The sequence below is a fragment of the Mustela nivalis genome, assembly GCF_964662115.1.
Source record: "Mustela nivalis genome assembly, chromosome: 11".
NCBI classification, from domain to species: Eukaryota; Metazoa; Chordata; class Mammalia; order Carnivora; family Mustelidae; genus Mustela; species Mustela nivalis.
In genome coordinates this window covers 93,928,841-93,948,906 of record NC_139030.1, presented here as the reverse complement: position 1 = coordinate 93,948,906, position 20,066 = coordinate 93,928,841, and the positions used below count along the sequence as shown (strand labels likewise).

General features: G+C 38.3%; 1 protein-coding gene across 16 annotated transcripts in view; it reads left to right on the top strand.

Annotated features, from left to right (window-relative positions):
* Positions 1-3,907: 3,907 nt before the first annotated feature.
* Positions 3,908-20,066, top strand: part of UNC80 (unc-80 homolog, NALCN channel complex subunit) — a 228,264-nt gene continuing 212,105 nt past the window's right edge. For 10 of the 16 annotated variants that reach the window (XM_082691601.1, XM_082691598.1, XM_082691597.1 and 7 more), the window contains exons 1-5: positions 3,908-4,524; positions 5,476-5,524; positions 8,208-8,364; positions 9,767-10,068; positions 18,810-18,933. In XM_082691601.1, the coding sequence (XP_082547727.1) occupies positions 4,433-4,524; positions 5,476-5,524; positions 8,208-8,364; positions 9,767-10,068; positions 18,810-18,933 (724 nt within the window). In that variant the 5' untranslated portion in view covers positions 3,908-4,432. The remainder of the gene's footprint in view (positions 4,525-5,475; positions 5,525-8,207; positions 8,365-9,766; positions 10,069-18,809; positions 18,934-20,066) is intronic. The other 6 variants (XM_082691594.1, XM_082691590.1, XM_082691589.1 and 3 more) reach the window with 1 other exon arrangement.

Sequence of the window (20,066 nt, the reverse complement as noted above, 5' to 3'; positions counted from 1 at the left end):
AACTATTTGTCTATTTTTTCACCAATACCACATTGTCCTGGTTACTGTCCTAGTAAGTCTTAAAATTGGGTAGTGTCAATCCTCTAACTTTGTTCTTCTCCAATATTTTATTGGCTATTCTGGGACTTTTGCCTTTCTGTATACACTTTAGAATCAGTCTGGTAATATCCAAAAAATAACTTGCTGAGATTTTGATCGGGATGGCATTGACTTCATAGATCAAGTTAGGAAGAACTGTTGTCTTGATAATATGGAATCTTCCTGCTCATGAACATGTAGTATCTCCCTATTTAGTTCTTTGATTTCATTCATCAAAGTTCTTTGATTTCATTCATCAAAGTTCTGTAGTTTTCCTCATACAGATGTTGTACATAAATATTTTTTTAGATTCATACCTAAACATTTCATTTTAGGGGGTGCTAATATAATTTGTGTTATGTTTTTAATTTCTAGTTCCACTTGTTGACTCCTGGTATATAGGAAAGCAATTGACTTTTGTTATATTAACTGTGAATCCTGAAGCTTGCTATAATCACATATTAGCTTCAAGAAGATTTTTTTGTCAATACTTTTGGATTTTCTCCATAGATGATCCTGTCATTTGTGAACTGTATCATATGGTTATCCTTCCTTTTCTGCTGATTTAACCTCTACTGTTCTCCTTTTTTGTCTCCCTTCTTAGAAATATTCTTTCACCAAAGAGTGATTAATCCTTTTGTGTACCAGATATAGTATCCTCCAGAAACTTTTAATTTATTATCCCCTCTCTCAAATATCCTCAACATTTTCTTCTTCTGGGACTCTTTAATTCTGGACTATAAATATGTTCACATATCTCTCTCTCTCTCTCTCTCTTTCTTTTTTTTTTTTTTTTAATTCTGTGGTACAACCATTTTGGAAGATAATTTGACAGACCTTACAAAGCTAATCATAGTCTTAAAATGCAATCCAGCAATTGTGTTCCTGGGTATTTATACAAAAGAATTAAAAACTTATATCCACACCAAAACCTGCACATGAAATGTTTAAAGCATCTTTATTCATAATTGCCAAAAATTGAAAGCAACTGAGATGGCCTTCATTAGATGAACAGATAAATAAACTATGGTGCATCTATACAATGAAACATTGATCAGCAATAAGAAATGAACTATCAAACCACAAAAATTAGAAAATAAAGGAAATTAAAAAATAAAGGAAAATTAAAGACATTTTACTAAGTGAAAGATACTAATCTGGAAAGTCTATATATTATATGATTTCAACTATATGACATTCTGGAAAAGGTAAAACTAGAGAGACTGTAAAAAGATTACTGTTTGCCAGGCATCAGGGAGGGAGGATAGGAAGAAAATAGAGGATTTTTTTAGGGCATGAAACTATTCTGTATGATTCATAATGATGAGTGTGTGACATTATTTGGCAAAATATTGTACAAATATTATATAACAGTACAATAGACAAAATGAACTTTATAGATTTAGTTAATATATCAATATTGGCTCACCAGTAATAACAAATGTACCACACAAATGTAAGTTTGTTAATAATACAAAAAACTAGGGGCACCTGGGTGGATCAGTTGGTTAAGTGACTCTTGATTTCAGCACAGGTCATGAACTCAGGGTTGTGAGATCAAGCCCTTCCCTGGGCTTCACACTCAGCAAGGAGTCTGCTTAACATTCTCTGTCTCTCTCTCTAGACCCCTCCCCCAACCCCCTTCTCTTTTTCTCTCTCTAAAATAAATAAATAAAACTTTAAAAAATAACAAATAGAAGGAACTAGACTGGAAGAGAGAGAATAGATGAGAACTATCTGTATTTTTGGTTTAATTTTTCTGTAAACCTAAAACTGCTTTAAGAAATAAAGCTTATTAATAAATTTCAAAACCTGAAGCTTTATATACATCTTTTCACAGCAGCACCTGGATAAGTATTTGATTAATTGCTAGAAGATATATATATAAGCCAGGAATGGGAATCTTGGGCACCATTTTAGAACTCTGCCTATCCTACTATCCTACTCTATGCTATCAACTCTCAACAACATTCTTTGTGGCAGTAGACAGAACTTGATGTCCGTTAGATTTGTAAATTGGGGGTTTTTTTCCTCTTTCCATATATTTTCCTGGATTACTTTAATTACTTCCGTAGTTTCAATTACTTTTTTTTACAGTGTTAACCACAGAAATTGACCTATCCTACTAGCTAACTCTTCTGAACCTCATACCCATATTCCTAGCTTTCTCTTCGTGATATCCTCTAACATTTCCAATAAAGATTTAAGGAAAACTCATTAATGCTCCTATAGACAGACCTAAAATAGGGACATAATTCTCCCTATCAACTTTTCTGTCTTCAAATGAGATCATCATTTACTCAGTTGCTCAAATCAGAAAACCTAGAGCTTTGTTTGTTTTTTTATTGAAGTCTTAGTATAGATTAGGGACTCTCTTAAATATTTTTTTTTTTACAAGTATTAACATTTAATCTTCACACAACTCCATGGGAAATGTATGATTATTTGGAGACTTTGGCCAGGAACCTTTCCCAGGGTATTATATCTAGGACAAGGTCGTTCTAGGGACAAAACTGTCTAGCTCAAGATCTAAGCTCTTAACCACTGTATATTTTTCTTTCCCTATATCCACTTGGTTATTGAATCTTACTTAATTACACCTCTGCAATATCATTCAAATTTATCTCTTTATTTCTAGTTCTGCTGTCATGGCCTTGGTTCAGCATCTCATGAAATATTTCTCTAAAGTTCAGACTGAGGTTCCCATCTACAATGCTTGTTTATTTAAAATGACCTCTACATCCCAGTCATATCAATTGCTCTTCAATGGAAACAAAGGTTTTTACTGCCCTACTTAAAGTCTTCTTATCCAAACTCTGTAGCTTGCCATACAAAACCTTTCTTCCATCCAATTCCAGCCCATGTTTTCTGCCTTGTCCCTTTGCTTATAAGTGAATCGGTGTCATGTTTCCCATGGTACCCTTTTCTGTACATGTCTATATTCCTTTCAATGCTGTGAGTTCCCTAAGAACAGCCATCTATGCAGCATGGTTCTTGGCATATAAAATGGACTCAATAAATATGTATTGAATAAATTGTATTTAGAAGATGTCTTTCCTTGTTTCAAACTTCCTATTAAAATATTACTTCAAGAAATTAAATGGATATTTTAATTTCGTGACTGAAAATACCAATATATACCACATAATTCTCTATATATGGAGTAAAAGAGTAAATAGTTAATTATACAAGAAATAGTTCTATGTCATGAGATCTGGCCCTGGGGTCTCATTCTCTATTCCATGTGTTATTACATCAATATCTTCGTTCAAAAAAGTGTGTGACTGTGTTTGTTCAGGTAGTTGGGTTCACAGCAATGGGTTTCTATTCCAACTGCTACATCCCCACCTCTACTTGTTCTGAAGCTAGGTGAAACACCTAAGAGCCCAACAGTAACCCATCGATAAATTATACAGACATTTGACGATGACAACTGAAGGAAAATGGCAGATATGGAACGGATGAACAGGATCGTCCAAGTACATTCATGGACTGTAATAAACAGCATTTCCTAAAAGCATGATTCAAATGTTCTTTCTCGAGTTATAATTAACTGATACCCACAATTGGTTAGTTTGTGGATATTCCTGCTTTAGCAAAATAAAGTAAAATTCTTGCGGTTACCATTTTAAAATAAATTCTCACATTAGAAAACTTTCAAGCTTTCTCTGTCTTGCCAAGCTTGCCCTCTTCCTTGTTTACACTTCTAATAATTTTCATGTGCTCCTTCTGCTAAAACCCAAGGGTGGACTCCTGACCTCCTTGCTAGACGTGCGAATGATGCCAGGGTTGGTGACTGTTCTGCGGTTTCCCAAAGCTCCTCCTCCCCAGACCGTGGCAATACTTCGGATGCTGAGGTTGGGAAGCAGGACAGGGGACACTCCTGGGGTGCAGCTCGCAGGGAAGGAAGCCGAATCCTAGGGGGTGGAAGAGGCGGGAGGGGATCCGCGTGCAATGCGGAGTGTGGACCCTTCTGACCATCCCGCTGCAGCTCACCCTGTCCCCGGCTCTGCTCTGCCGCCCGGCCTGCCCGCGCGGGCTGCTGTCCACAGTGGGAGGTACTGAAAGCAAGGAGCGGGCGCGGGGGCGGCGAGGCGGACAGCTCCTCGGAGCGCCCCCCTCCTCGCTCCGCGGCTCCTCCAGCCCTCCCCTCCTCCCGCAGCCATGTTCCACGGGCGGGGAGGGGCGGGGGAAGGGGAGAGGGACGGGGGATCAGGGCGGAGAGAGCCGGCTCAGCCTCGGGGAAGGAGGGGATGAGAGTTGGGGAGAGCAGCGGGAGGAGGAGGAGGCGGCGGCGGCGGCTAGCGAGGAGCCAGAGCTGGGTCCTGCAGTAGGACTCCCAGGAGCCACCATCATGGTGAAGAGGAAGAGCTCCGAGGGCCAGGAGCAAGACAGCGGCCGCGGCATCCCCCTGCCCATCCAGACCTTCCTCTGGCGGCAAACCAGGTGAGGGGCGCAGAGGGCACGCCGCGGGCCACCCTGGGCTGGGGACGCTCCTGGGGCCGCCTGGGTCACCGCCGCTGCCGCTGCCGCCACTGCTGCTGAGGCCGCGCCACAGCCTGCAGCTCCCTCTCTGGGGCTGGAAAGCAAGCCCTCTGCACCTGCTTAAAAACACGCATTTAAAAAAAAAATATTTCCGTGAAGTTTGTCGACAAGCAGATTGGCAGTTGAATAAATATATACATTATTTAGGGGGTGGGAGGGCAGAAAACCTAGGAAGAGGGGGCGGGGAACTAGGGAAGATAATTATGACTGGTTGTGCTCTTGCGTCCAATTTCCGCTCCATCTCCTGCTGTAATTCCAGGCCGGTGACCTGTTGTTTTTCCAGCTCCTGTTTGGCGAATATCGGCTATGCCCACTTGTTAACCATTTTTGCTCGGATTCAGCCAATATAGTCTTCCTGGTTCAAGACCCTGAGGAAGATGATTTTTGATAAGCATTTTTTTTTTTTCCTGGAAGGATCTCTGAAACCTATTCTAATAAACAAGAAACAAGATTTCCATTATTGTTATTGTTATTATTATTATTTTGTAAATTTATCAGATAAAAAATTGGGTTCTGGAAACCACAACCCACAAACTGTTCATTTTTAGTTTTTGATATAATTATACACATGAGCAATACACCACTCCTGACCATTGGCAATTTGGAATCTGATTAGGAAAAAGTCTTCAGGATAAGAGTGGATGCAGAAAATGTGGAGATCCACATCTCTTTCATATATGTAATTACACATGTAAAAGCAAATGTCGTCAGCTGTTCGACACCTGCTCATTAACAAGCTATAGGGAGACATGAAATTTGAGTTATGTAGCACTGTATCTTTTCCGTTGCAAAAATATTTCATAAAGATGCTAATAATTTTACTTATAACCACTATCTCTATTAATTTTTCAGTGCATTTTTGAGGCCTAAACTGGGAAAGCAATATGAAGCCTCATGTGTGGTATGTGATATTCAACATTTAATGATTGTTTCCATATTCTGTGGGGTCATTTCAACCCAAAGAAAGGCATTAAGTTAAACTGACTGTATAAATTAATTCATTTAGCAAATATTATTGAGCACCTTTTATGTATTAGGCAGGGTTCTAAATGATGGGATGGAGCAATAATCAAAATACAGAATTTGCATTCTAGTGGGAGGAAGTCAAGCCACTCACAAATAAGTAAAATACATAATAAGCCAGATAGTGATAAGCACTATGGAGAAAATGAAGAAAGAATGGAGACTGGGGGCACCGGCAGCTCGGGATTAGGGGAGGGAGTGGATTCCATGGTAAGAGCAGTGGATAGGTCAGGCTTACCTGCTAATGTGACTGTTAGAGAAAACTGTGAAAATAGGGAGGGAGGAATAGGTAAGGGAAGAGTAAAGCGGAATAGCAAGTCTAAAGCACCTTATCCCCGAGTGGATAGGAGTAGAGCAGTAGAAGAAAGGATGGAGAGATTACAGAGAACCAAGTGGTAAAGGGCCTTGCAGGACAAATATAAGAAGTCCATTCTTTCCTCAACAAAATTGAGACTATTATGGTGGAAGTTAATGAGATGAGGGCCTATGAATGACTCAAAGTCATATACAGTTCTGAACTTGATGTCTTGCATGGTTTGTGCAAGTCTGAAAATAGATGATATAAAGTAATTATGAGAATAATGCTATTAATATGTATACCTTATAGAGTGCACTTGTCCTGAGAGTCTAAGTGAATGATAGATCCCTAAAGAGGTCCCAATCACAAATCAAAAACAAAAAACATGAAATCATGAAACAAAAATGGGATGAACTTTTCATAAATTTCATTAGAATTTGGAGCTCAAATAAGGATCTTCACATTTCATATATCAAAATCTAAAAGTGGAAACCTACCCATTTAGGCATTGCCGTGAGAATTTGCAAATGACTACACAGATGACTATATAGTGAGGAGTTCTGAAATGTGTTATGGCCTTAAAAATGATGAGAGCCAACTAGAGAGTTTTAAATGTGCATGCAGGTACACACATTCACATAGGAATTTGTTTTCTTGTATCTCCTGCCCTTCAAAGTTGCCACAGAGATATTTTTAAAATATAATCTCTTAATAAGGACCTTTTAATGGAATTTGTTGTTGTACTTAGCTCAAATTAGAGTAATTTGACACTTAAGAAATCACTGAGCCTTCCATAAATCATGCTTACAATTATACTAACTTAAAATAATCCTGAATTTTCCCTGTCCTTGGCAAAGATTTGGCATTTTTAATGTAGTCATACAATATCAAACAACTAAGTCAGAGAGAAATAAAAATGTAGAAAGCAGTTTTCAGGGTTTAAAAAAATAATAAGAGCTGTATTAGTGACATTTAAGAAGGAAATGACATTAAGTACCCAGAGCACCCAATTATAAAATATACAACTCATCCTCTAAGATGTATTCAACAAGACTGTAAATTCTTTATAATCTTTTAATGCTCAACATACTCACCATTTACTTAATGAATACTTAGATACCTGAGGGCTGAAGAATTTAAAATCATTTGGATATGTCTTTATTCAGTTTAGAAAAAAACAACAACAACACAAAAAAAACCATTATCTTTTTATACTCCTTACCAAAACATCACCATGCTTTTCATTATGAAGATGGATTTCTTATTTTCCTTTTTTTAGTCAAAAAGTAACTCATTTTCTTAAGAGAGTATCTGTATTAAGCCATGTCTTTTTCTCTGGTATCCTAATAGTACCCATAATACAGCTTGAATACTTGGAACCTGTATTATGATCACTCTGTAGCATATTTCCACAGTTTTCCTGATTACATGGGGCATCAGGTAACAATCAGGTTCAATTCATGTAAGTAAAATATCTATTAAATTTATTTAAATATTTGGAAGCTATACTTCCCTAACCCCTTAGAGCGATATCCCCCCCCCCATTCAAATAAAAACAACAACAAAAACTGGGAGTAGGTCAAATTTGTTCTGTGATGTTTCACTTTCTGAAAGTATCCCTGGCCAAGAAAGAGTGAATAAACCAGCAAAGCTATGGCTTATTTCCCATCATTCTCCTTGCCATTTCTTCCGTCTTTTATTCAAAGGTATATGAAGTATCTTCAGGGTTACAGGCATTAGGCAAGGAAATGTCTTGTGCTTAGGACACAATGTACTTATTGCTTAGGACATGAAATAATTCAGAGACCCCCAAATCAGATTTCTTGAAAGAGTTGTATCTTATTTTAACACTTGTTGAACCACATCAAAACAAATTCTGTCCTCAAGACTCTTTTACAGAAGACATTTCATTGTGTTCTGCTAATGGGACAGCCCCTTTGGATGCCACAGCAATATTTTATAACATATTACATGAGTTAAATGTGGTGTTGTGCTCTTCTTTTAGATGACACTCATTTGGGTGAAAATAAAAGTCACTTAATAATTCAAGTCCTATATTTTAAATCAAAAACCTAAAAATGGTTAAAAAGAAATGATCATGACCCATTGATCATCAACATGAAATGCAATGTGGGTGCACTTCAAAAAACTTGATGCAGTTATTTGCATCCTGGTGTAGTACTTTGATCTCCAGTTTCTCGTCAGACAGAATCTCCAATTCCTTATTTTACACATTTTTTTTCTTCTTTTTCGGCATCCACAGTCCTTTGAGCGTGTGTTGGTAGAGAACAAGCTGCATGGCCTTTCTCCAGCCCTCTCTGAAGCCATCCAGAGCATTTCCAGATGGGAGCTGGTGCAAGCTGCTTTGCCTCACGTCCTGCACTGCACCGCAACCCTGCTTTCAAACAGGAACAAGTTAGGTTGGTTCTTCTTCCTCATTCCTTCTCCATGGCATGTAACTGTCAACACTCATGCTAATGACATTTACTGGGTACTTACTCTTTTTCCAGGAACTGAACACGTGATCTCATTCAGTTCTCATAAATGCCCCCTCACGTGGGTACCACTATGATCTCCATCTTACCAATGAAGGAACTGGCATTCTTACTCTTTTTTTTTTTAAGATTTTATTTATTTATTTATTTATTTATTTAAAATATTTTATTTATTTATTTGACAGAGAGAGAGATCACAAGTAGGCAGAGAGGCAGGCAGAGAGAGAGAGGAGGAAGCAGGCTCCCTGCTGAGCAGAGAGCCCGATGCAGGGCTCGATCCCAGGACCCTGAGATCATGACCTGAGCCAAAGGCAGCGGCTTAACCCACTGAGCCACCCAGGCGCTCCAGCATTCTTATTCTTAAATCTTGAATTTTACAAGTAATACGTGAATACATTTTCCTTTTAAACATTAAAACATTACAGGGAAGCTGAAGCCTATCACCTCTCTGAGATGAGTTCCAATCCGATTTCTCTTTGGACCTCTCAAATCCTAAATCGACCTCTTGCACTTTATAGTACTCTATGTATGTGTATGCATGTGCATAGAAACTCTTCCTTTTTTCAAGATTCTCTTGAAATTGCTTTTCTCACATGATAACACATCCTAACATCCACCCCATGTTCATGCATGTGCTGTTTTCCATCCAGTTCTTTGCCCTTTTTTGGATCTCTGCACAAAAGTTACCTTTAGAGAGGGGTTTCTTGGTCACCCTGTCAAAAGTAAAGTTGTTTCTATCTTCAGAGCCTGGATTCTTCACCACCACACTGCCTATTTGGAGATATATATGGGTATCTGCCTGAAGAGAGGGGATGTGTGCAGTTTCTCCTCCTATGACACTATGCTATTCTGCAGAGATTTTAACCAGTTAGGAAGCCCTAAGACAAGAATGAGCCCTAAGCCCTTCCAGGGGCTCCTGGGTGACTCAGTCAGTTAAGTGTTTGTCTTTGGCTCAGGTCATGATCCCAGGGTCCTAGGATTGAGCTTTGCATCTGGCTCCTTGCTCAGTGGAGAGGTTGCTTCTCCCTCTCCCTCTGTGAGCTCTTGCTTTTATTCTCTCTCAAATAAACAAACAAATAACTAAGCAAATCTTAAAAAAGAAAGAAAGAAAGAAAGAAAGAAAGAAAGAAAGAAAGAAAGAAAGAAAGAAAGAAAGAGAATGAGCCCTTCCAGCCGTGGATGTAAGAAGTGTAGAGAAATGCTAGTGTCTCCCAGGAAATCAAGCTGCAGAGCAAAGCAAGGATGTTCTTTCCATACCCAAAGTTGATATCCATTGTTCTAGTAGCAGAGTTTGTCTTAATTTGGCTATGTGATTGTCCCCATGCAGGCCACCAAGATAAACTGGGTGTTGCTGAGACAAAGCTCCTTCACACCCTTCATTGGATGCTCCTGGAGGCCCCCCAGGACTGCAACAGTGAACGGTTTGGGGGCACAGACCGTGGCTCCAGCTGGGGTGGCAGCAGCAGCGCATTCATCCACCAGGTAGAAAACCAGGGTTCACCAGGGCAGCCTTGTCAAAGCAGCTCCAACGATGAAGAAGAGAACAACCGAAGGAAGATCTTCCAGAACTCCATGGCCACTGTGGAGCTCTTTGTGTTTCTCTTTGCTCCTCTGGTACACAGGATCAAGGTAAGGAGAGGGCTAGTGTTAGACTGAGGGGGGATAGAGGTGAGGTGGGCTTCAAATGGTGTTTCCATATTTCCATATTTGATTGTCCATGTCTTAGAAGATTTTGTGGCAAGCCAAGACATGGAGAGATTTATTTCTATGATCAAACCACTGATTATGATTTCAAAACACAATTCCTTGCATATCATTATCTACTTAAAAATCTTCAAAAATTCTCCTTCTGCCCCAAGATCATGTCCAGCATATTAAACATGGCACATAAGGTCAAGGAACTTTTAATGTATCATTTGCCAGTCCCTACTGGCATCTTCATGATCCAGTTCTGGAAGCCATTCCCTGAATATACCCTTGCCATTCGCTCTGCCCTCTTTCTTTCTTCTGTTCGTCTGATGACTCCTCAAACCTCAACTTCAATGTCATCATTTCCATGAAGCTGTTCCTCTGAAATTCCCCATGTAGACTAAGTCATTATTATCTCCTTTGTATTTCTACAGTACCTTGTAAGCTGTCTGATATAATGCAGGTCTAGAGCAGAAGTTCTAAATGTCTTCTATGCCATGGGCTTCTAGACAGTGTGGTACAAGCTGAGAATTGCTTTCCAAAATATTTCTTAAGGCATAAAATACAAAACATAGGATGATATGGAAATCAATTGTACTGCAATGTAACTATAGACAAGTACCCTTTGGGTCTGAAGGAGACAATATGATTTGAAATTATGTGAAAACACACCACTTTCTAGCTGTGTGATCATGGTGATACTACTTAACTTCTTGGATCCTCCATTGCATACTGCTGCGGATACCTCTAACAGAGGGTGAATATATGTGAGAGAAATGGAGAGAAATCAAGATGTATTTGTTATTTCTGTAAATGAAAATTATGATATACCCTCTGAGTGCTGGGTTAAGAGAAAAGAAGAAATGGTTATACTCAAGTGTTCTTTAATAGAATAAGATCCTAATAAACGATTCGAGTTATATGTATTTATGTATGTATGTGAGTGTATGTACATATGTATATGTAGGTGGTTATAAGACCATTAATAATCACTATTAGGAAAATGAAGTGAATCTTTTCACTCCTTTTAGTTTTAGTTAAAATTCACTTTCATTTGACACTGTCCCATTGCTGCCAGGAATAGAATTGAAATTACCTGTAAATTTCCAAAACGCTTTTCATGCATGGGTAACATTGCTCATGAAACATACTAAAAATTTCAAATGTTGTGAAATCAAATTAAATAGCTGCTTTAAAATATTTGACTTTCCATTTTAAAAAGTCTTTTGTGATGGTTACACTTACTAAAAAACATGAATTTAGACCATCCCCTGGCTTATGGGACTAGCGGGTCCAGGCTCCTGCCCATCTTCTTGGCCCCATCTCCTGCTGTGCCAATAGCCTTTCTCTCCTTCACTAACCTCCAAGTTCAGTGGGGCTCACCCGCAAACTCATTCTTGCTTTCAAGTAATGCACTTGTTTTTCTTTCTGTTTGAAACAACGACCTCTGCCTCCTCCCCTAAATTTTCCTATGGCCATATCTGTCTCATCAGTTTACTCACGACCCAAATGTTACCACCTCAGAAAGAATTTTCCTGACTACTTTTGTGTCACTAACACATGACTGTCCTTTTTTCTTTTTTCCCTCTTGGCGCGTACAAGTATCCAAAATTATTTTCTGTGGTTGTTTGCATATTTATTGCCCTTTATCCCCCTAGAACAGAGTTCTTGAGCAAAAGGACATTGCCTGTCAAGGTCACACTGTATTTCCAGTGTCTAGTGTCTGCAAAAAATGGGGTACTCAATAAATATTTAATAGGTGACTCATTGAATAAACCAGGTGCCACGAGTAGTGATTATATGTAGGTACATTTTCCTTAAAATGGAGAGGACAGGAAAGAAGGTTTCTTTAAATAATGAGCCCATAAAGATTTCTACCTGTGGACAGATATCCTCTGGATTAAAAAATGTGGAGGTGCAGAAGTGACTGGAACGGCTGTAATTTTATTTGAAGACATGACTGAGAGTCCAAGTTTTGGAAACAGGCTTGCATTTGAATCACACATTTGCTGCTTCCTACTATGTGACTATGAGCCTTAGAAACTGAAGCCTCAGTTTCCCTCAAGTATTAGTTGGACATGCAAATAGTTTTATGAGGTAGTGTGATGAAACATGATAATGCTCAACATTATGCATAAAGGAGCCTTAACAAATGTGAGTTGCTCTTAGTGATGGCATTTTTTTGTTATTAGTATTTTGTAGTATTAATAGAAAGGGAGCCAGATTCTTTTCCAGGGGAGACTAAACAGACAGTTTCTGGCTCAAGACCCTCAAGTTTTACTTATAACCTGGAAGATTTATGAGGAAGTAATTAGAGAATTTATAAGGGAATAAGACAATGCATATAAAACATGGTACAGTGATTAAGTCCTAATAAACTGTTATTATTAGCATATTATTATTTCATCATTTTATTATCTCTATGAAGGAAATATTGTTCCAGATGCTATAGGGAATAAAAAAATATTAATGAGTCAATAAATTTCTCCAAAAGGCTTTTTCCTTCTGAGCAAGGTGTTTGCTTTTTTAAATGTAGATAGGGAATATACAACCCCTAGACCAGGGTTTCTCAGCTTTGGCACTGTTGGTATTTTGGGCCAGATGATTCGTTCTTGTGGGACATTGCCTTGTGCCTTGTAGGACGTCAGTAGCTTTTTTGGCCCCTACTCACCAGATACCAAGAGCACCTCCTCCCTCTGAGCTGTGATGGCCGAAATGACTCCAGACATTGCTAGGTGTCCCCAGTGGGTGGGAAGGGGATGAGAATTGCCCTGACTGAGAATCACGGCCTTCAGTCTTTCACTGGCCTGCTGCTTATCAGACCCTATCTGTCTCCACTTTCCTACCCATACCATACACATGTGAACTGCTCCTCACCAGCACCGTCAATGGCCTTTTCCCCTATTCTTCCTTTGCATTTGCCCTTCAAAATGTTAACCCCAAGTCATGACCAAAATCCATTTTTTCCACCCCTGCCCCAGATACCTGCTTGCTCCTGGGGGAAAACCACACAACCATTCAGACTGGTCTTTCTACAAAGTTGTCATCTCCAACCCCTGTGTGCTGTCCCACTTGGCATTCCTCTTCTTAACCCCACTCCCTCGAGTTGCCTATCAGCACTTACACAGACAATGTTATTGGCTTAATATCTGTTGAATGAATTAACTCATTAATTAGCAAATTAATATAAATTGACTCATCTTTCTATAAGACAGTGTATCGTTCAATGCATGTTTTTCTCTTTTAATTAAGTTCTTATTTTAATTTCAGTATGGTTAACATGCAGTGTTATACTGATTTCAGGTGTGCAGCAGAGGGATTCAACAATTCCATGCATCACCTAGTACTCATCACAGCAAGTGCACCCCTTCATCCCTATCACCTATTTCACCATCCCCTAAGCCCCACCCCTACCCCTCTGGTAATCATCCATTTGTTCTCTATAGTTAAAAGTGTTTCTTAGTTTGCCTTACCCTCTCTCTTTTTCTTTGTTCACTTATTTTTTTTTTCTTAAATTCCACATAAGTGAAATCATATATTTGTCTTTCTCTGACTTATTTCACTTAGCACCATATTCTCCAGCTCCAACCATGTCCTTGCAAACAGCAAGATTCCACTCTTTTTTTGTGGCTGAATAATAGTCCATCATGTCTCTATACCACATCTTCTTTATCCTCTCATCCATTGACGGATACTTGGGCTACTTCCATAATCTGGCTATTGTAAATAATACTGCAAAAAATATAGAGATACATGTATCCCTTTGAACTATTGATTGATTGGATAAGTACCCAGTAGTGTGATTACTGGATCATAGAATAGTTCTAGTTTTAATGTTTTGAGGAGCTTTCATACTGTTTTTCACAGTGGCCGCACAAGTTTACATTCCTACCAACAGTGTGAGAGGGTTCCTTTTTCTTCACGTTCTCACCAACACTTGTTTTTTCCTTGTGTTTTTGATTTTAGCCATTCTGACAAGTGTGAGGTGATATCTCATTGTGGTTTTGATTTACATTTCCCTGGTGGTGTGTGAGGTTGAGTGTCTTTTCACATATTTATTGGCCATCTGTATGTCATCTTTGGAGAAATGTCTATTCATGTCTTCTACCTGTCTTTTGATTGGATTTCTTATTTTGGGGGTGTTGAGTTTTATAAGTTCTTTATATGTTTTGGATACTAATCCTTTATCCAGTACATCATTTGAAAATATCTTCTCCCATTCAGTAGGTTGTCTTTTAATTTTGTTGGTTGTTTCCTTCACTGTGTAGAAACTTTTTATTTTGATGTAGTCCTGATAGTTTAATTTTGCTTTTATTTCCCGTGCCTCAGGAGACAACATCTAGAAAAATGTTGTTATGTCTGATGCCAGAGACATTACTGCCTGTGTTCTCTTTTAGGATTTTTGTGATTTCAGATCCTTAATTCATTTTGGCCCTTAATCCATTTTGAGTTTATTTTAGTGTAAGAAAGTGATCCACTATCATTCTTTAGCATGTTGTTGTCCAGTTTTCTTAGCACCATTTGTTGAAGAGACTATCTTTTTCCCATTGCATAGTCTTTCCTCCTTTGTTATAGATTAATTGATCAGATAATTGTGGGTTTAATTCTGTGTTTTCCATACTATTCCATTTATCTATGTGTCTTTGTGCCAGTACCATACTGTTCCGATTACAATAGCTTTGTAGTATAACTTGAAATCTGGGATTGTGATACCTTCAGTTTTGTTTTTCTTCTCCCTGATTGCTTTGGCTCCTCAGGGTCATTCGTGGTCCATACAGACTTTAGGATTGTTTGTTCCAGTTCTGTGAAAAATGCTGTTGGTATTATCATAGGTATTGTATTAAGTCTGTAGATTACTTTGAATAGTAAAGGCATTTTAACAATCCATGAGCATGGAATATCTTTCCATTTCTTTGTGTCCTCTTCAATTTCTTTCATCAGTGTTTTAGAGTTTTCAGAGTACTGTTTTTTTTCTTCTTCTTTGGTAAAGTTTATTCCTAGGCACTTGATTATTTTGGTGTGATTATAAATGGGATTGTTTTCTTAATTTCTCTTTCTGTACATTGATTCTCTGATTTTAATTTATAACTGCCTCAAATATGTCACATGAAATAAATCTAAAAATTCTGTCAAATAGATTATTTTCAACTATATTTAATTTGGTAAAAAATTCTGGGTATTTTTTTATAACTAAGGAATTTAGTGCACTTATTTGCATATGTACTTATTCCTTTAATAAATATTTATCGAGTGCCTAGTCTATGAGAGGTGCTACTCAGAGTGCCAGCAAAATAGCAAGGAATAAAAATCCAAGCCTCAATGAGGTTTTTATAAAATCCATATGTTTGAAGTAAACAACTTTAAAATTTAAAATAATATTAATTTTTAAACTTGATTTCTCTAAACTACTCACGGACATATTTAGAATTTCATGTCATCAAGAAAACAGGCTTTTGGTGAAAGAAAGAAATGCAACTGAGATGTGGAGCTATTGATTCTACTAGTGTCTGTGTCTTCCGTTTTTTCTAAGGACCTTACTAGACCCCCTGCCCCACAGCTGCTTGAATAATAGTGTCTCTTCCAGCTATCAACTTTTTGGCCATGACTGCATACATAGCATTGCATGACCCATGAAAGGGGACTCCAGAAGAGAAATTAGGGTCCCAGAGCTTATGCATTCAACCAACCTAAAAGGACTTACAAAGGAACATAGCAACATAAGAAAAGGCCATGCATTCTGCAACTATTCAAGTCTAAAGAATGATTTGATTTAGTTTGTGTTACTTGTGAAATGTAAACTATCTTCAGTTAATCCAGAAGTCTGTATTGATGCTCAAGGAGAAATGCACAGAAGATCTCAATTTGTCTCCAATAAGTATACAATCTATTTGGAAATATATCAAAGAAAGCAAAATAAATAAAAGCAAAATAATAACTCTCAGTGAGTGCTAACATTGGTAGGTCCAGTGTTAAAGGCCCAGGTTTCAGTATAAGAGAGCTTACCTTTGGATGCAATGTCCACTGGATTTTATTTTGTCCCAACATTACTTATGAGGACCATGGAAAAGGACTGAGCTCAGAAGCTATGAAACTATCAAAACCAGGTCCATTGAAATTTGGCTTCCTGAATTCTGGAAACAAACCAGATAAACTTTGCTTTCTGTTAATCCCCTGCTTGCTGGATCTAACACCATACATAATATTATGTTCCCTTATCTTTAAATCTGCCTGTCAAGCTGTTTACCCAGTATCTTTAGTTGAATGTCTAACAAACATCTCAAACTTAACATGTCTGTAACTAGACTCCTGATATCCCCACACCTGCTTCATCTTGCCTATCTTTGTCAAAGCCAAAAACCTCTGATACCTCTTCCTCACACCTTCCACTGTGTGTTCACAATGTATCCAGAATCGACCACTGCTCATTTCGCCCTCTACAAACTCTCTCCTGTCATTATCTTCCACCTTAATGATAATAATAGCTTCTGAAACTCTCTCTCTCTTTCCACTTTTGCCCTTTCTCGAACTATTCTTAATAGCCCCAGTAATCCTATCAAGCCTACATCCAGTAATGTCATGCCACTACTCAGAACCCTCGTGGTTCCCCGTCTTACTCAGTAATTGCTGAAGCCCTTACTATGACCTATCAGGCGTTATATTATTTGGGAACTCAGTAACTTCTCTGACCTTACTTTTTCATTCTACTCTTCTGCTATTTACTTGACTCCAGATACACAGTTTCCTGGCTTATTCTCGGTAGACCAGGCGTATTTAGGACCTTCACACTTGCTGATCCCTTCTCATGGAAAGTTTTTTCTGAAAATATCTACGTGGCAGCTCCTTCATTTCATTTAGATCTTTTTGCTCCAAAGCCATTTTCACAGCAAGGATTTCCCCTGGCCATCCTGTCTAAACTTTCAACACCTTGCAGACACAACCCATTGCCTGCTTTACTTCTTCTTTTGCACCTAGAAAAACAGGGATTGTTATATGCTTTGTTCACTATTCTAGCCTAGAGTAGAGTAGTACCAGGTATGCAGTAGGTGGTGTATAAATATTTGTAGAATGAATGTTGACAGAATTTGACTAAGTGCTTTATGTACTTTCCTGATACCTTCACAGGGAGTTCTAGACGCTTTCCCATCATGGGCCCTGTTGTAGCCCCAGCATCCCAGTCCTTAGCTTACAGACGAAGCTTCTCTGTATCAATGTGTGGATTTCACCAGACTTTCCTGCTGAAGTTTCCTTGACACTGAGCCACAATGATTCACCATTTGCTGGATCACTTTTCATTCTTCCCAATTTATTCCTACTTCTTATTCTTCTAGATCAGTGGCTTTCTTTCTTTCTTTCTTTCTTTCTTTCTTTCTTTTAGATTTTGCTTATTTATGTGACAGAGATCACAAGTAGGCAGAGAGGCAGGCAGGGGTGGGGGGGGGGGAAGTAGGCTCCCCACTGAGCAGAGAGCCCAATCTCTGGCTTAATCTCAGAACCCTGGGATCATGACCTGAGCTGAAAGCAGAGGCTTTAACCCACTGAGCCACCCAAGTGCCCCATAGATCAGTGGTTTTCAACCATGGCTACATGTGAAAGTCAGCAGAGAACTTCAGAGCGATTCCAATTTAATTGTTTTGGGCAAGGGAAGGAGTTGAGACCTGGACCTCCTAGGTTTTAACAGCTCCTTAGGTGATTATAATATGTAAGCTAGGGTTGCAAATCCCTGCCCCAAGTGAATTCCTGGGTCTCCGTTGTGTTCATTAATCTGCAATCACATTCTCTGCTTCCATTGCTTTCTTTTTGAGAGGCTGAGTTGTTTAATTTCTTTATTTTATTTCTTTTTTCTTTTAATTTTAATTCTAGTTCGTGGCTGAGTTGTTTAAAATTTAATCTCAGAGTGTCATATATTTGTACTTAAAAAATATGAGATTGCATTTTAAGCATCTCAACCTCTCAAAATGATGTCATGATGAAGCAGAGAATGTTCTCCCTGGAAAAGACTTTAAATTGTAGATAAACTGAGTGAGTATGGGTTGTAAGGTCAGTGTAATTCAGCAAGTGCTTGTTGAGCTCCTATTGTGTACCCAATTTCTAATGCTGTGTTAAGCATTGTGATGATGCCAGGTGCTGTGGAAGGGGGAGAATGCCTGATAGACCCTCAAGAAATTAAAGATTTTTGAGAAGGTAACATTACAAAACAATATACTAGGAAGGTCTAAATATATGTTCCTGATTCCATGAAGCAAAGTCAAAAGATGGCCAGGAGAACAGAAAGTCAAAATAGCCATATCTGAGGATATTGATTTAAGAGGGAGAAAGAAGGACAATTAAATAATTAAGAGGAATAATAGTGATAACCACAAGAGATCTGCCAAGACTCTTGAAATAAACAGGCCTTGATCACTGCTAACAGAAAACAATAATTTGTGTTTCATGCTTTGTCCAGAGCTCCATTTTAATTATTAATTTTGCCAAAAGCAGACCACCGTGGTTTCCATAGTAATTGTGATGATAATTTAGGGCTACTGGTTTACCCTGGAAACACTCATCTGAGGGATGTAAGAGGGTCTAGAAGATCAACCTACTTTGACAATGATCTTACGAATGATACTAATCACTGCAGTGACTGGGCCTTTCAACCAGTTACAAGCCCAGTATTAGATATAAATCTTCTCTTCCCTCAGGAATCTGACCTGACCTTCCGACTGGCCAGTGGGCTTGTTATATGGCAGCCCATGTGGGAGCACAGACAGCCCGAGGTCTCCGGCTTCACAGCACTGGTGAAGCCCATCAGGAACATCATTACAGGTTCGTAACTTGGATGTCTGGTGGAACAGGGGTAGCAGATGCCCTCACATGCAGGAGTAAAGGTGATGAAATGATTCGCCCTTAAGAAACCAAGAGGAAAAAAATTCCTCCAGGGAGAATGTCAGTGCCCCAGGCACAGGCCTCTCTCACAGGATGAGAAACTAAACCAGGGGCACATGTCATTGAGTTGTGTGGCTTTGGAGAAGTCATTTTAACTTCCTGCACTTCAGTTTCCTCATATGTAAAACAGGAGTTAAAATATCATATTGCTAGTACGTATGGGTTATTATGAAGAATAAATGAATGAATTTATGTAAAATTGTTGAGAAGAATGCCAGGTACATAGTAAGTGAATAAGCTGTAGTTATAATTTTATCATCATAATCATCATTATAGTAGACAAAGTAAAAGCTCCTTAATAATCTTGTCTTGATGTTTATTTGCTATCAAAGTATTTCACGACAGGAAATGTCTAATAAAATAATCGTATTGGTGAGTTGTAAAAAGACTAACACATGATAGCTTGAAAAGTACCTGGAAGGCAGATGCTTCATTCCAGATCTATCTCTTACTAGATACCTAGCCTGAGCTATTACCTAGCCTGAGTATTCCTATTTCTTTAAAACGGAGAAAATAAATACCACCTTATATGGCCTCATAATGCAGAATAAGTAAGAATCCACCTAAGATACCCATTTTATAGCTTAGTAACTTCCATCTTTCTATTTCCAACCAAACTTTTAGCATTGATAATAACATCTAGAAGAGATAAATTATGTGGTACATCTATAGATGCATGAGATAAATATATCTCTATCATTTGCTTAGTTCCCAAGATTTTTCTGTAGACAGTAGAAGATTATGCATGTAAAAAGCTTCATAAGGGAAAGGAAACCATCAAGAAGTTCTTATGTATTTTCCCCCTATAATTTAACATAACTTTGCAAGGTACATAATATGCTAAAGTGTTTTCTATAAAAAAGAGTGCCATATTATTTATATAGGTGATAAGATGCTTATAGTGACAAATCATGCTTACTATTGTAATTCAAACAAAAGATGAAGTTTTTCATATGTAAGAGTAGATTAATTCCATATTTAATGTGTACAATACATTAATTAGTGACATAAGT